The sequence below is a fragment of the Chlorocebus sabaeus genome, chromosome 1 (genome assembly GCF_047675955.1).
Source record: "Chlorocebus sabaeus isolate Y175 chromosome 1, mChlSab1.0.hap1, whole genome shotgun sequence".
Lineage (NCBI taxonomy): Eukaryota > Metazoa > Chordata > Mammalia > Primates > Cercopithecidae > Chlorocebus > Chlorocebus sabaeus.
Genome location: NC_132904.1, coordinates 73,273,274 through 73,289,492, shown reverse-complemented (window position 1 = coordinate 73,289,492; position 16,219 = coordinate 73,273,274). Strand labels below are relative to the sequence as shown.

Sequence of the window (16,219 nt, the reverse complement as noted above, 5' to 3'; positions counted from 1 at the left end):
TGCCTCCGCACGCTTTGGCCCTGTGTTTAAGGCCTTTTTGTTCCATGGCCCTCCCTCAAGGACTCCTTCCACAGCGGGGACTTGGGAAGACCCTGACCCAGTGGGTGAAAGTACCGTGATGCCTACCTCCATCTGAAGCCTCTCTTGTCCCAGGAAATGTGGGGGAGGTGGAGAACAGGAGGACTGTGGGGGCCCGGGGTCTCATCCTGACCTCCCTCTCCCCCACACCGCCCCGCGCCACGCCTCAGCCCTTTCCTACCTTGACCGCTGGGTGCCAGCCTCGGACCCAGGGCCTCAGGTTGATACTTCTCCCTGGGGAGGCCTGATTACAAGATGGGCAAACTCCCTACCAGTGTGTATGGCCTGAATGTTCTGGGCACAGAGTAGGTATCAGGAAAAACCTGCCATTGGTGATGACGGTAGACATTCCCTGTAGACTGGCCAGTTAGAAGGAAGAACTTGGTGACAGCAGAGCCACCCTGATGCGCTGCAAGCCTGATCTCTGTCAGTGGAAGTGTGTAAACAGGAGCTGGGGTACCATACCAGCTGAAGCGCCAAGGAAGAACAAAATACTGTTGCAGTTCAGAGGAGGGAGGTGGGAGGGGCTAGGGAAGCTTCTGAGGACCGGCAGGCACTAGGTCTACTGGATGGGAAGGAGGTTGAGACACAGGGGTGAGGACAAGGGCAAGGTCCCACAGTAACACCTGAGCAAGAGAACAGGTGTGCAAGGGCCTGTCTGGCATGCTCATGGCTATGGCTGGAGTTGGGGTGACAGGAACAGCGGGGAGGGCCGGGGGAGATAAGAGGTGAGCAAGGTGCAGGAACTCCCTCCCTCACGTCACTCCCTTAATCCTGAGATTATCAGGCTTTTCAGGGAGAACAAGCTGCCCAGGGCAGGACCTAACCTGATTCATCTTGGTGGCCCCAGAGCCCAGCCCAGGGATTGCCAGTGGACACTGGCTGAGTGAAGCAAAGAACTTTTTATGGTGTTTATTAAATCAAGGACCAGTCAGATAGATGATGGGCTAGGCAGGTGGGAGAAGACAGAGCTCACTGCCCTGTGGGGTCTCTGTGGGGCCAGCCCCTGATGCCCACGTGGCCACTGATGCCCAGCTTCCCCCAACACCGCAACACAGGCCCAGGACAATATCACAAAAGTGAACAAATGCAACCTTTTCTTGCTTTTACAAATGACATGTCTCCATCCCCGGCCAGCAGGGGTGGGGGAGGCGGGTTGAAAGTGACAGTCCATTAAAAAGGCAACAACTTTTATAAAATGAAGACTAAGGAAACAGCCCAGGGTTTGGAAGCTGAGATGCTACCCTGGGGGTCGAGCATAGACATGGGTGGGGGAGACCTTGCCTCCTTTCACGGCATTCCTGGGAGGGTGAGAAGGGCTGTCGTACTCAGGGCCAGTGGGGACTGAATCCAGGAGGCCCCTTGGAGCTCCCGGCCAGATGAGGCTCCAGAACTGCAGCAACTCCTTGGGGCAGTATGTAGAGGATGCTCAGGGGAAAATGGGTAGGTTTCCAGTCTGGATGCTGGGGGACCCCAACCCAGGGTGAGAAACTGGCTAGGCTGGAACCAATGTGCCCTAAGCTTCCAGAGGCTCCGAAGGGCAGAGTGACTTAGCCCGTGCCACACAGCTGGTCACCAGGCCCAGAGTCCCACTTGTGAGGCTCTTGCCTGTCCTGCTGCTGCTACTCTTGTGCTAATGGGGAATGGGCAAGGGCAGCAAGGGGAGCCCAGGCGGGGAGGGCGGGGCTTATTAGAGGAGACAAGAAAGTGCAATGGGCCCAGCTGGGAGGCAGGAGGCTGTGCTCCAGTCGTGCCACTGCCCCGTAGGAACTCAGATTAGCCTTTTTCCTTCTCAAGGCCTCAGTTTCCCCATCTGTCACATGAGAAGGGTGGACTTGATTCTTTGCAATTCCTTCTACCATTAAGGTTCTAGGGAAATAGAAAAGGAGGAAGTGGGTCTCACGGCCTCATGGCAAAGAAAGGGCTATGTTAGAAAATAAACTCATGCCCCTGAGTGACTGGGCCACGGGCCCAAGGGGACACTCAGCCCAGTGGGCCTGAACTCTGCCTTGCAGCAGGGGGTCCCACCCACCCTCTGCCTGTCTCGGGTCAGGCCGGCCCAGCCATGAGGGAAGGCACTTGGGGGATAAGTGGGGAAGGGAAGCAGGAGGGGACCAGAGTCTGGTTTGGCATCGAAGTCCCTCTGCTCATGGTTTGGGGGAGCAACGTAGACAAAGGGGCGAGACTTTGCTGCTAGGTGTGACTCCCAGGTCCAAAGCCTCTCCTAGGCCCACAACTCCTGCAGTGATGCTGCAACATAGGCCTGCGGGCTCCCCACTGGTGTTGGCACATGGAACATAAGTCACTCGGGACCAGAGGCAGCCCAGGACAGCAGTCTGCTATGTGGCCCTGGGCCACACCATTCGTCACAAGATATTGGGGCCCCTGGCAGCAGATTCCCGGGTGTCTACGCAGTGCAGGGCCACCTTGGGGCTGGAGCCAGGCCTTCGGGGGTAGGCACCCTCCCGTACCAGGCGCCGGCACCACACATCCTGGCCCACGCTGACACTCTGCAGTGCCGGGAGGTGGAGAAGCAGCGCCTCAGGCAGGGGCACCAGGTTGGTGCCCGAAAGGTCCAGCTCCTGCAGGGAGTTCAGGCCTGAGAACACCTCAGCTCCTGCCCAGTTGAGCTTGGGGTTGCCCGACAGGTCCAGGACCTGCAGTCCCGGTAGCTCGCGGAAGCCATAGGGCGCCAGCTCAGGGAGCCTCTGCAGGCTGGCCAGAGACAGGTGTGTAAGGCCTGCCAGCCCTGCGAAGGCACCCGGACCAATGACAGCTAGAGGGTTCCCATCCAGGCTCAGGTAGCGCAGGGGCAAGTCTTGGAGGTTGGGCACGGCATGGAGCCGGTTCCAGGCCAGGTTCAGGCTCTGAATGGTGGGCGCAGGCAGGCCGGGCCTCGCAGGGTGGGGCACGAGGCGGTGAATGAGGTTGTGGGAGAGGTCCACGTGCAGTGCCCGGCCCTGACTGTGGGTCGTGAAGGCGGACACTGAGACCTCCCGGAGCTGGTTGTGGCTAAGGTTCACGTCACTCAGGGGTGAGCTGGTGAAGCTCTCGGCTGGCAGGGCCGTCAGGCCATTGTGGCTGAGGTCAAGCGACTCCAGGTAACGAAGGCGGGAGAAGGCAGTGGGTGAGATGCTGGTGAGCAGGTTGTGGCTGAGATCCAGGCCAGCCAGCGTCGTGTAGCCCGGCCCTGCCAACACCGACTCGTTCACCATCTCTAGCCGGTTGGAGGACAGGTCCAAGTGGGCTGTGTCCAAAGGGATGGGCACTGGCATGATGTGGGGGCCCAAGCCACTGCAATCCACCCGAGTCAGGCTGAAGCTGTCGAAAAGGCCGAAGGTCTCCACCTCGCACTGGCACCCGGGAAAGCATGGCCGGGTTGTCTGGGCCCCACTCACGGCCAGCAGCAGCAGCAGGGGCCACGGCATGGTGGGGGCTAGAAAGAGAGCCATGGGTGAGGACTGAATGCACCAGATGGTCTAAACCCACCGCACAGAACACGAGCCCAGTCTAGACACCGTTGGAAGGTGTCACAGGCCCCAACCTCCTGGAATGCTTCAGTTCCTAGACCCAGTTCCTCTCTGGCCTCTGCCTCTCCATCTGTATGGTAAAGGGGCGTGAGGCTAGGTGGTGAATTTTCAACTAGAAGAAGCAGACTCCTTTCTTAAACAAGAGCAGCAGATGAAAGCAGGCCTGGTGTGGCTGAAGTGAGGGGGACCTGAAGCCCTCCACTTCTGCCCACCATCCCTGCCTAGGGTGTTAGGAAACCCAGTTTGAAACCCACCAGACTAGACGCCTTCTCAGGCTGGCCTCTCCAGCTCTGATGGTCCAGAGTCCCTGGGTTGGTCTAGACCCCGACCCCAGGGTGAGGAGCTCATCCACTGGGCTGAGGGTAGGGTGTGCCCAGGGTGCCCCATTCTCTGCTGAGTAAGTGTTACATGTCAGGTGCTGTTCTGGCTGCCCCACAGCACAGTCACATCTGACCCTCACGACCCCCTTGCAAGGCAGAAAATTCTCTGTTTTACCAAAAGGGAACTGGGCCTTAGGTTAAGACACTTTTGGACAGCCACACAACAGAGTGGAGTGGCACTAGAGGGGACACTGACAGACAAAGCACCGCCCACTGCTGTGGTCTGGCCGGGGCTGAGCCAGGCCTGAGACCCACACTCCAGACTTCAAGACCAGGGCTCCCTCCCTGTAATGGGGCCTGCAGTGACTACCCCACCACACCCCTACTCCACCTGCCCTGTCCTCCTAGCCTGTCATCCAGAGGCAGGATCTTCCCTTCTCACTGGGCATCCTGGTGTCCAACGTAGGTGTCTACACTCCCAGATGGGTTTTGGGGACACCTGTCCCGAGCACCTTTCTCCCTTACCCTGACCCTTCCCCCAGCAGATTAAGCTACTACACCTCTTTCGTGCCTCCTTTAACCTTGGGCAGGCAATTAGGCTGCTTCCCCCATTATACAGATGAAGAAACAGAGGCTGAGAGAGGAATAGGGCTTTACCCCAAACTAGTAAAATGCAGGGCAGGAACGGGACCCAGGCCTGCTGTACTCCAATTCCTATATTCATATGCATTGCCTCCAGTTGGACTGGCAGAGTAGCTGGTGGAGAGGCAGGGTGCAGGAGAGGCTTTTCCCACTGACACATACTATGGCATGAGCCAGTTTCCCTCCTCAGATCTCAGTTCCCTCTGTACAATTACAGTGGTGGCTGCCACAGATGCCAGGCGCTACATACGTGTTGTCACATCTAATGGTCACACCACCCACTGCTGTTGGATTCAAAGCCTGTGTTCACGTCCACTGTAGCTCCTGGGATGCTGGTCCTCAGTGGTGCTAGCATGAGAAGCAGAGGGCTGGGCAGTGGGAGCCTCTAACTAGACCAATTGGATAGTCTGTGGTCACCCCTGCCCTGCACAGCGGCCTGCAGCCTGGGAGACAGAAGGCACTAAGCTTCCTTCTAGCAGGGTTCTTCATCTGGGTGGCCCTGCTCTGGGCCCCCTGCCCTCCTGCCCATCCCTCCCTCTGGCCTTCAGGAAGGAGGTGAGAGAGGGGGAGGAGATGGGCCAGGGACCTGCCCGCCTTCCAGACTGGAAGGTGGGTGGGGAGGGAGTAGCAGGATTATATTACCAGCCCTGCATGAAACTTTAAAGAGCTAGCCACTTGATCTGCACTCTGGCTTTGCCCAGGGGCAGGGAAAAGTGGGACTCTTCTCCCCTGCCCCCATCCCCATGTAGGCCCCTCCTCTCCCACCTCTTTCTTTTGTAGAGGCCAATTTCAGGATTAAATCCAGCCCAGGTGCATCCTGGGCATGGTCCCAACCAAGGCAGGACAGAGTGTTCCAATGTCTGGAACCAATAGGAAAATATTAAGTTGCTTCAGGCCCCCTTTGTTCCCCTGGGTGAGCTCCTCACCGCAGGGCTCATTACCACCAAAGGCCCCACCTCCCCTGCTAAGCTGATCTGCTCATTCATAACCACCCTTCCTGGGGTTTAAACAAACACCACAAAGGCCCCAAGATTACCCTTTGATTCCCAGAGGTGATTATGCAAGGGGTCCGTGAAATGCCAAATGGCCTCGTATGAGCTCCCACTTACATAACCAGCAACTCAAAACACTGCCCAAACCCACTCCCACCAGAGGGGACCTCTCGCTGACCCTCTTAAAGTCTCAGCCTTGTCCTCTGCACTAAAGGGTGGCAATTTCTGCCCTGCCCTCTTCACCTAAGTTGATTAACCCTTACTGCCAACTGTGAAGGGCTGTGCACATGCACAGGGCGGTCATAACCCAGCAGCCAGAAGATACAGAACTGAGGCAATGGTAGTAACAGCTGATATAAAGAGGCACCTGATGTAAAGAGGCAGGAGTTACCTAGGTAACTGTTCGCAGATGCTCCCAGGGCACTGGACTAGGTTCCTTGCTCAGCCCTGCACAGTGGACACCTCTCCCAGGGATCCTGCTCTGTGCTGGGCCTATGCCCAGGGCTGGGCATTAGCAGTGGGAAGTGCCGACAGTGACAGTCAGGGCCAGTCCTCACTCTCTGCTAGTGCTGGACACACATGCTTTCATTCAGTCCGCACAGTCACTCTGTGAGCCAGCAGTCTCATCCCCATTTTAGAGCAGAGGAACTGAGGATGGGAAAAGGAAGGTGGCTGACCATCTTTAGCAGGAGTGACTTGCTACACTGTGCAACTCTGGGAAGTTGTATTGGTCCGTTTTCATGCTGCTGATAAAGACACACCCAAGACTGGGCAATTTACAAAAGAAAGAGGTTTAATTGGACTTACAATTCCATGTGGCTGGGGAAGGTCTAACAATCATGGTGGAGGGCGAAAGGCACTTCTTACATGGCAGTGGCAAGAAAGAATGAGGAGGAAGCAGAAGCTGAAACCCCTGATAAACCCATCAGATCTCATGAGACTTATTCACTATCATGAGAATAGCTTGGGAAAGACTGGCCCCCATGATTCAATTACCTCCCACTGGGTCCCTCCCACAACACATGGGAATTCTGGGAGATACAATTCAAGTTGAGATTTGGGTGCGGGCACAGCTAAACCGTATCATTCCACCCCTGGTCCCTCCCAAATCTCATGTTCTCACATTTCAAAACCAATCATGCCTTCCCAACAGTCCCCCAAAGTCTTAACTCATTTCAGTATTAACCCAAAAGTCCACAGTCCAACGTCTCATCTGAGACAAGTCTCTTCCACCTATGAGCCTGTAAAATCAAAAGCAAGTTAGTTACTTCCTAGATACAATGGGGGTACAGGCATTGGGTAAATATAGCTGTTCCACATGGAAGAAATTAGCCAAAACAAAGGGGCTACAGGACCCAGGCAAGTTCAAAATCCAGCAGGGCAGTCAAATCTTAAAGTTCCAAAATGATCTCCTTTGACTCCATATCTCGCATATCTGAGTCATGCTGATGCAAGAGGTGGGTTCCCATGGTCTTGGGCAGCTCCACCCCTGTGGCTTTGCAGGGTACCTTTCCGGCTGCTTTCACGGACTGGCATTGAGTGCCTGCAGCTTTTCCAGGTGCACAGCACAAGCTGTTGGTGGATCTGCCATTCTGCGGTCTAGAGGATGGTGCCCCTCTTCTCATAGCTTCACTAGGCGGTGCCCCAGTAGGGACTCTACTCCGACCCCACATTTCCTTTCTGCACCGCCCTTGCAGAGGTTCTCCATGAGGGTCCCGCCACTGCAGCAAACTTTTGCCTGGGCATCCAGGTGTTTCCATACATCTTCTGAAATCTAGGCAGAGGTTCCCAAACCTCAATTCTTGACTTCTGTGCACCCACAGGCTCCACACCATGTGGAAGCTGCCAAGTGCTGTTGAGCTTTGGTTTGGGTTTTGTAAAATGAACAATTACCCCCTTCTGTGGATGCTCAAAGAGATTGGGTCACCTGCCCAAGGCCAGTGAATGATGGTTCTGGGACCTGCCAAGTCTTGGGGCTTGCACCCTCTGAAGCCATGGCTGAGCTGTACCTTGGCCCCTTTTAGTCATGGCTGGAGCATCTGGGACACAGGACACTAAGTCCCTAGGCTGCACACAGCATGCAGATCCTGGGCCTGGCCCAAGAAATCCTTTTTTCCTCCTACGCCTCCAAGCCTGTGATGAGAAGGGCTGCCTTGAAGAACTCTGACATGCCCTGGTGACATTTTCCCCATTGTCTTGGAAATTAACATTCAGCTCCAAGTTACTTATGCAAATTTCTGCAGCTGGCTTAAATGTCTCCTCAGAAAATGGGATTTTCTTTTCTAATGCATTATCAAGCTACAAATTTTCCAAACTTTTATGCTCTGCTTCCCTTATGAAACAGAATGCCTTTAACAGCACCCAGGTCACCTCTTGAATGCTTTGCTGCTTAGAAATTTCTTCTGCCAGATACCCTAAATCATCGCTCTCAAGTTCAAAGTTCCACAAATCTCTAGGGCAGAAGCAAATTGCTGCTGTCTCTTTGCTAAAACATAACAAGAGTCAGTTTTGCTCCAGTCCCCAACAAGTTCCTCATTTCCATCTGAGACCACCTCAGCCTGGACTTTATTATCCACACTGTCATCAGGATTTTGGGCAAAGCCATTAGACAAGTCTCTAGGAAGTTCCCAGCTTTCCCACATTTTCCTGTCCTCTTCTGAACCCTCCAAACTGTTCTAACCTCTGCCTGTTACCCAGGTCCAAAGTTGCTTCCATATTTTGGGTATCTTTTCAGCAACGCCGCACTCTACTGGTACCAATTTACCGTATTAGTCCTTTTTCATGCTGCTGATAAAGACATACCCGAGACTGGGCAACATACAAAAGAAAGAGGTTTAATTGAACTTAACAGTTCCACGTGGCTGGGGAAGGTCTCACAATCACGGCAGAGGGCAAAAGGTACTTCTTACACGGCAGTGGCAAGAGAGAATGAGGAGGAAGCAAAAGCTTCCTGCATTCAATTACCTCCCACTGGGTCCGTCCCACAACACATGGGAATTCTGGGAGATACAATTCAAGTTCAGATTTGGGTGGGGGCACAGCCAAACCATATCAGAAATCATGGGGAGTTAAAATGGAGTTAACAATCCCTTCCTCAAGGAGTTGCCGCAAGGGCTAGAGACTGCTTGTGTGAAACACCCAGCATAGTGCCAGGACACTGACAGATGTGCAGCCAATGGTAGACTGAGACACAGTCACCAACTACATCCCTCCCCACACTCTGGGGCACTCACAGGGAGGTGACAGAGCAACTGTACCTGGTGACAAGATAAGTCCTGCAGGACTGTCAGGAGCTCTAGGTCTCAGTGCCTGTTCTGCCACGGACTGTCCTCATCTCATCTTTGAACAAGTCTCTTCCCTTTCTGTGCCTCAGTTTCCAGCTTCACATTAAGAGGTTCAGTTTAGATAATCCAACTCCAGGGTTTTGGGATTTTAAAGTTTAACAAAAGCACATCCTAAATTTCTACTAAGTATATACAAAGCACTGGGCTAGGCCAGGAGGGAGTGGGGAGTGGGGGGCGGGGGGTGGTAGTGATGAGACAGATACTAGGGTCCCTGTTCTGATGGGGCTTACAGACCAGCAATGAGAATAGAAGACCAACTTATAACAAGATCACTAACACCAGCTTTGGACCCAGGAGACTAGGGCTCTAGTCCTAGGTCTGCCACTATCTGTGTGACCTTCCGTTTTCTTTATTTCTTTGAGCCTTGGTTTTCTTTTTTTCTTTTTTTTTTTTTTTTTTTTTGAGACGGAGTCTCGCTCTGTCGCCCAGGCTGGAGTGCAGTGGCGCGATCTCAGCTCACTGCAAGCTCCGCCTCCCAGGTTCACGCCATTCTCCTGCCTCAGCCTCCTGAGTAGCTGGGACTACAGGCGCCCGCCACCTCGTCCGGCTAGTTTTTTTGTATTTTTTAGTAGAGACGGGGTTTCACCGGGTTAGCAAGGATGGTTTCGATCTCCTGACCTCGTGATCCACCAGTCTCGGCCTCCCAAAGTGCTGGGATTACAGGCTTGAGCCACCGCGCCCGGCTGAGCCTTGGTTTTCTTATCTGTGTAACAGTATTCACATTGCCTCCCTCAGGGACCCGTACTCTACCCCCAGGAGAAAGAGAAATGAAGACTGGTAGCCACCAAAGAAGGCTGAGAAGGAAAGGGATCTTTCGGTCAAGATTCAACATTTTTTTCCAAACCATGACCTGCAGATAAAAGATATCCACTGATTGACCAGATTATATAACACAAGAACAGGAGGACAAGGGCTTAGAAACCACATCCATCTGTGGTTTGGGGGATATACTGTGAGGCCTTCCAGTGCAGGGGCCATGAATCATGCATTGTTGGGCCCACAGGGCCAGGTCCACAGTGTCTCTAAGTTTGCTGATGGTCTGCTAGGACAAAGAGTAAATGTTACGGCCCCAACAGGCTCCAGGCAGGTCTCCCCAGGTGACACCGTACACACTGCTATGAGACATCTCTAAAACAGCTTTGGCCACATCACTCTCCTTATCAGAAACCTCTTGGGTTCTGCTTTTTACTTACAGAAATCAAGTCTCCCGTGCACGAGGCACCTGCAAGTTGTCACCACCTTCTTCTCCCCTCCCACCTGTCCCCAGCCCCCCCTGTGGATTTGAACCCTCCTTGGCAGCCAGAGTGGGAACAGCCTTCACCTTGATGGACTCTGAACAACTCTCACCCTTTGCTAACACATCTCCAAACTTGGAGAATTCCAGGGCTTGGGAGCTGGACGGCCCCTTGGGGATCATGGGTGACTGGGGCCTGGAGAGGGGCAGTGACAGCAAGGAATGGCCGAGCAGGGCCCAGGACCTAGGACCTGATGCCTCATGTGACTGCCAGAACTGCATGCATCCATCCTGCCTGCCCCTGGCCTGCTCCCAGCAGAACAAAGCCTGTTCTGTCCACTCAGGCCCCCCCACCCCTCCCTCCTGGCCTCTCACCCCACAGGCTACCCACAGGCCTCCTTCAATAAATTCTCTGCCGTGAGTTACCTGCTGTTTTCCTGCTTGATGTGTGAGCAGCATGGGGCAGTGCCGTGCCTACTTTAACTGTGTGTTCTTTCCCCCACCTGGGAACAGAGCCAGGCCTAGAGGGCGCGTGGAGGAAGAGCAGGATGAACCGGTCAACTGCAAGACCCAGACAAGGTGTGAACCTAGCTCTGTACCTACCAGCCTTGGGTAAGTCTTGGGACCCGCTCCGAGGGTCCTCAACAGGGCTCAGAGCACAGGATTGTTGAAAGAATTAAATGACAGAATGGCAGGCATTCCACTCTATCTGCTACACAAGTACTCAGTGTGTGGTAGACAATGACGGTGATTTGCTAAGCCTTCTAAAGGCAGTCACCGTGTGATCCTTCATGTTTCTCCCCAACCAAGTTTCCAGTGCAGCCCAGGAGCGCAGCAGGTCCGAGACTGCCTGTGATGACATTCTCCAGTCACTTCCCTGGTGTCTGCTGATAAGCACAGCTCTCTGGGTGTTGGGTTCCAGCTTGAACCCACCTGGCCCCAGCTGCCTGACCCTGGTGCTGCACTACAGCATCTCTGGTCTGTAAAGTTTTCCAGTTCCTCTCACTGCCCTCGACAACTTCCACAGGGCACTGTTGGCACAGGGCCGCACTGGCACAGAGCCCCAGCACCCTCCTGAGACCGGCCTTTGTCTCGACCGGCTGTTCCTCAATGCAGAGCTGCCTCCCACCCTGCTCCCCTCAGTCATGAGCTCACTCAAGCTGATGCCAAAGAAATCCCCAGGTGGACGGTTTTCAGAAACGTCCTGCCCTCCAGCCACTTTGTCAGCTCTGGAAATGCAAGGCAGAAAGAATTTCAAGGCCAGACTCCTGGAGCCCCGAGGGCCAGCTCTTGCAACAGACCCGCTAATGCAGCACATCTGGACAAACACAGCAGCCCACCATGTGCTCTCCATCAGCATCTCACTTCTGCCTCACCACAGCCTTGACCCTGGGGATACTGTCCCTATTTTGCAGACACGGAAATGGATGTTATTCAGGTGGGAAGGAGAGGACCCAGGACTTAACCCCAGATGTCTTAGCTCCAAATCCACTCTGCCTCAGCTTCCAAATGAGCACATGTGCAAGACAGCTTAGACCTGGTCATGCTGAACTGTACTTACATGTTTACCTGTCTATCTTACTGTGGGCAGGGATGGCATTAGGTTCCTTTTTATGCCCTTGAAGCTGAGCACCGCGCCTGGTACAGAGCAGACACCATGTGAAGATGCACCAAGCATCTAGAATACCGCTACCTCACCAAAGGACACCTCTCAACCTCTCCCATGCTTCCTCAACTACGATCTGTTCAGTCACCCTGCAGAATCAGCAGGTTAGATGGCATTGTATCTACTTTACAGCTGCGTAAAGAAGTCCAGAGAGATTCTGTGATCTGTCCAGAGTCACACAGCCAGAGAGGATGGGGCTGGACCAGGACCCAGATATTCTGACATCTAGTACCTGGTCTCCTCCATGACATGATCCCAGGGACCTGTAAGCCTAACAACTTACCCAAGGAGGATAATCTACAGGGAGATGGGCAAGGCTCCCAATAGGATGTTTTCCTTCCAATATGTCTTATTCCTGAAGATTTTCAAGTTCCCATCAACTTGAGGCAGCGTACATGGACACACGAGGAGGCGCTATGGGGCAGAGGGCAAGGGTTCTGTAGCCAGGCAGTCTGGGTTCCAACCCTACAGGGCGTTCACTGCTCTGAGGCTTGTTCGTGCCCTCACCCCTCTGAGTCCTCATCCGTAACATGGTGATATTCCCCATGCTGGTCCCAATGGGTCACTGTGATGATTACATGAGGCAAAGTGAAGACTCAGACCTGGCCTGGCACACATTGGTATTCACTGAATGTTGGTTCCTGTCCCCAGTGAGTGATTTCAGGGACCAGGGAAGAAAAAGGTGCTGCGACACCAGCAAATCCTGAGGCAAGGCAGGGGCTGAAGATGGAGAAGAATCCACAATTCATCCCAGAGGCCTTGGATCTTCTCTCCACATACCATCCAGGATCCTGGTGTGGCTATGAGGTGCTGACAAGGCACTCCCAGGAGACTGGGAAGGGCGAACTGGAAAGGTCTCAGAGGCCAAAACAGGCAGAAGCTGCTGTGTTGCCTGTGACAGAATGAGGGCTCAGCATCAAATCCGCAGCTCCGCCTGGGTAGGAGGAATCACTGTCTTCCCTCTCCCACATCCCTAAGCTGGACAGTCACCTCCCACTGTCCAGGTCAGGCTCAGGAGACCTGCTGCAACAGCCTCACTCCTGGCCCCTGACTTCAACTGCCAGCCATGCTGGGCACCAGAATGCACTTCCCAACAGAAGACTGGGACCCTACCACAGCTCCCTCTTTCAAACCGATCCCACAGAGACAGTTTTCTAGTCTAGAGGCCTGTGACTCTTCTAGAGCCACCTGCCTTTTTGCACAGGTTGTTCCCTCTGATGAAGACAAAGATACCCTTCTTTGTCTACCAGCAAATTCTCATACATTTGATTCAAGAAGCCACCTCCTCTGTGAGGCTTTCCCAGTCTAACCTGCCCCTCACCCAGGAAAGGCCACCCATGCTGTGAGCTCCCATGGCCCTTGGGCTGCCCCTGTTAAGGTACTGGCCCACTTCTGTGGCCATCTACAAATCGGTGTAGATGGACAGAAAGCTCCCTTCTGCTTTGTGGTGAACATAACAATTGGTGCAACCCTGCAGGATGCTTAGGGCTCTGGCCACTGGTGAAATCAGGTTTAGGACCAGAATCAAAACTGTCTCTGCCTTCTATTGTCGGTGCAATCCAATGAATTTCTATCTACACAATGTAATACATACTACAAACCACTTTTCATTTATTTGCACATGTAATTCATCATCTTATTTAATACACCAGATCAGTGGAGCAAGAATTAATATCCTCACATTTTAAATAAGTTACTTGTCCCAGGCCACAGAGGTAGGAAGCAATGGGGTGGGAGTAAAATCCGGGTCCTTTGACTCTAAGAGGCTGGATCACTCGGCCTCAAGATTGGTCTCCTGACCTCCAGCACCACCCACAAGCCAGAGACCAGTTTCACAGAATTACCAACCCCACCCTGCTGTCTCTGTTTAAATCCTCCAGGAGCTCTCCATTGCCTACAGGGTCAAATCCCACTTCTCGGCCTGGCATTCAAGGCCTTGGTGATTTGGTCCCTGCCTTCCCAGCCTCAAGTTCAATTCCAATTCACCACCCTCAAGACCTTGCGTCTGCGGATCCACCATGCGGACCACCCGTGCTGTTTTCATGCACAGGTCCTGCACGTGCTGATCCTTTTGTGGGAGATACTTCCTGCCTCCCCTCCTGTGTACCCACTGACTTCAAAACCCACAGCAGGAGGAACCTCCCGTGAGGCCCCTCCCCTGGGCTATTCCCACAGAACCCCTCTTAGGACTTGCTTGGGCCAGGGGGCTTTCAGGGAAGACCCAACCCTCTTTATGAAGTGTCCTCAGTGCCCAGGCCAGCCTTGCTCTGAAAAAGGAAGCATGAACTCTTAAGTGCATCCCCTGTGTTGACCCAGGAATTATGATTAAGAAGAAAATTGATCTGGACTCTACCACCCACAAACTGTCATTTAAAAAGTAAGAGGAGAAAAGGTCAATCCCCGTCCCTTCCCTTTCCATGTTTGACTCATTTATCAGCTTTTGCCTTTCCTGGTGTTGGAGGAAGGGTAGGTGGAAGCCCGGTGGCTGTAGCATTGCAGCCTTCCTGGGGAGCAAAGTAGTGCCTGGGAATAGGTCAGGTCAGAATGGAGGTGTAGGTTAAACATCAAAGTGTTTCTAGGTTCTGGGATCTGAAGCAGTCAGCCAGAACAGAAGAGGCTCTCAATACCTCCCCTTACAGAAGGGAAACTGAGGCCAGAGAGGGAAAGGAAAATGCCCACAGTTGTCTCTTTCCCAGGTTAGCGGCTGTGCCCCTCCATCATGTCTGCAGCATCCGACAAAGCTCTAGGTTAAAGACTGGAGTGAGCCGTGGGGAGGAGGGTGGTTAGGGTTATCTTTGCGACTTAGGCTCAAAAGCCCAGCAGGCTCCTGCCGCTCTGAGCCCTCCCTCTCCGGTCAGTCCCAGGCACTGCAAGTCTAGACTTATCCGGAGGGCAGGGCGCACAACGATGAAAGAAGGATCGAAGGTCTGAGTCACCTCCTCGCCAGGCCAAATGTGGGCTGGCGCTGCTCTCCGCCCGGCTCCAGCAGCGCGGGTTATTCCCACCGCACTCCCTGAGCTGCGAGGGAGTTCTCGCCCTGTCCGTGCCAGAGTGACCGCGACTCCGCGAAGCTGAGCAACTTGCCAGCGCCGCACAGTGGGCCAGTAGCCATCTCAGTTGAAACCTGTGTGTGTGAGGCTCCCACGGCCCCCAGCCCAGCTCCGGGTCCTGCGAGGCGGCGTCTCGGGCATGATCTGAACTGGCAGTTGCTCGCTCCCTTACCAGGTCGGAGGGTTGGTCCCCCTCCCTCGGGGGCGGGCTGCAAACGGAGAGCGGGTCTCAAAGCGGAGCCTGTCTCCCCACCAAACAGACACAACTCTCTGGGTCACACTCTTTCCAAGAAGCGCGGGGAGGGCAACGCCAGCGCCCGGTCCCTTCCTCTCCCCAGCCCAGGACCGGAGCCCAGGACCCACCTCTCGCCTCCTCCTCCCAGCCGGGGTCTGCAGGGGAATCCGCAACGCTCCTCCCAGCCCCTGCCCGGCCAGTCCCCAGGCGCTGCGGATTCCCCCGACCACCAATCCCATCGCAGCCCCTTGCGGTCCTGGGACCTTAGGAGGGAGAGGGGGAGGGCTGCCTGCGCCCCCGGCCGGGCTGCGGTGGGGAGGACGGGCTGTTGCCGAGGAATCGGGAGAAAAGTTTGGAGCCAAGTCGTGGGCCTGAGTGGACAGCGGGGAGGTGGGGCGGAGTTGGGCTCTCGGCGCGCACACCCTCTGTGGACACCCAGCCCAGACACGTCGGCAGGCACCGACCACGTATGCGGACACACGCGATGTGCCCACCGACGCCCACAGCCAAGCGCAGGCCCGCAAACGTGGACACCGGCGCAAAGCAGCCGCGCAAAGCCACGGATACACAAAGGCACCAGCAGCGGCGCGTCCCCGACTGCAAATCCACAAAGACCCACAAACATGAGATGCACGTGTCCGCACAAAGACCCACACGGCCCCCGGGCGGAGCCTTTGTCTCCCGCAAGCCCTTTCCCCTGAGTTAGCGTTCCCCACTCCCGCCCAGCCCCAGGCGTCCGGTTAAAGTTGAGGGGCCTTGGCGGGACCCAGCCCCGCCCCTGCGACCGGCGTCCCCCACCCGCCCGCCGAAGGGGCCGCGAGGCTGAGGTCGGGGACTCGGGATCTTCACCCGCAGCGCGAACTCTCGCCCAGTCCGGGGACCCGCACCCACCTGGAAGCCTGCGCCGCAGCCGCCTCGGCACGCTCACCCCGGCGGCCCGGCCGCGGGCCCTCCGGCCGGCGCTTTTCTCCCGGCGGCGCGGCCCGCCCCCCGGTCCCCGCTCGTAGCCGGGCTCCCCCCTGCCGGGCGCCGGGTGGCTGCTCGGGCCAGCCGCGGGGCGGCTCAGGGAGTGTCGCCAAAGTGCCAGCCTCTCCCGGCGCGCGCCCCGCCCGCGGAGCCGGAGCTGAG

The 16,219-nt window shown here is 55.2% G+C and overlaps 1 protein-coding gene across 1 annotated transcript; it reads right to left on the bottom strand.

Moving 5' to 3' along the window:
* Positions 1 to 975: 975 nt before the first annotated feature.
* TSKU (tsukushi, small leucine rich proteoglycan) lies at positions 976 to 16,100 on the bottom strand. Its single transcript, XM_008020218.3, has 2 exons — positions 15,983 to 16,100; positions 976 to 3,514 (listed from the first exon to the last, which is right to left on the bottom strand). The coding sequence occupies exon 2, from the start codon at positions 3,504 to 3,506 to the stop codon at positions 2,445 to 2,447; it is 1,062 nt and encodes a 353-aa protein (XP_008018409.2). The 5' UTR covers positions 3,507 to 3,514; positions 15,983 to 16,100; the 3' UTR covers positions 976 to 2,444.
* Between the last annotated feature and the right edge of the window lie 119 nt (positions 16,101 to 16,219).

Bases quoted from the DNA above. Each gene is read 5' to 3' on its own strand.
- TSKU (XM_008020218.3), bottom strand. From the start codon at position 3,506: ATGCCGTGGCCCCTGCTGCTGCTGCTGGCCGTGAGTGGGGCCCAGACA.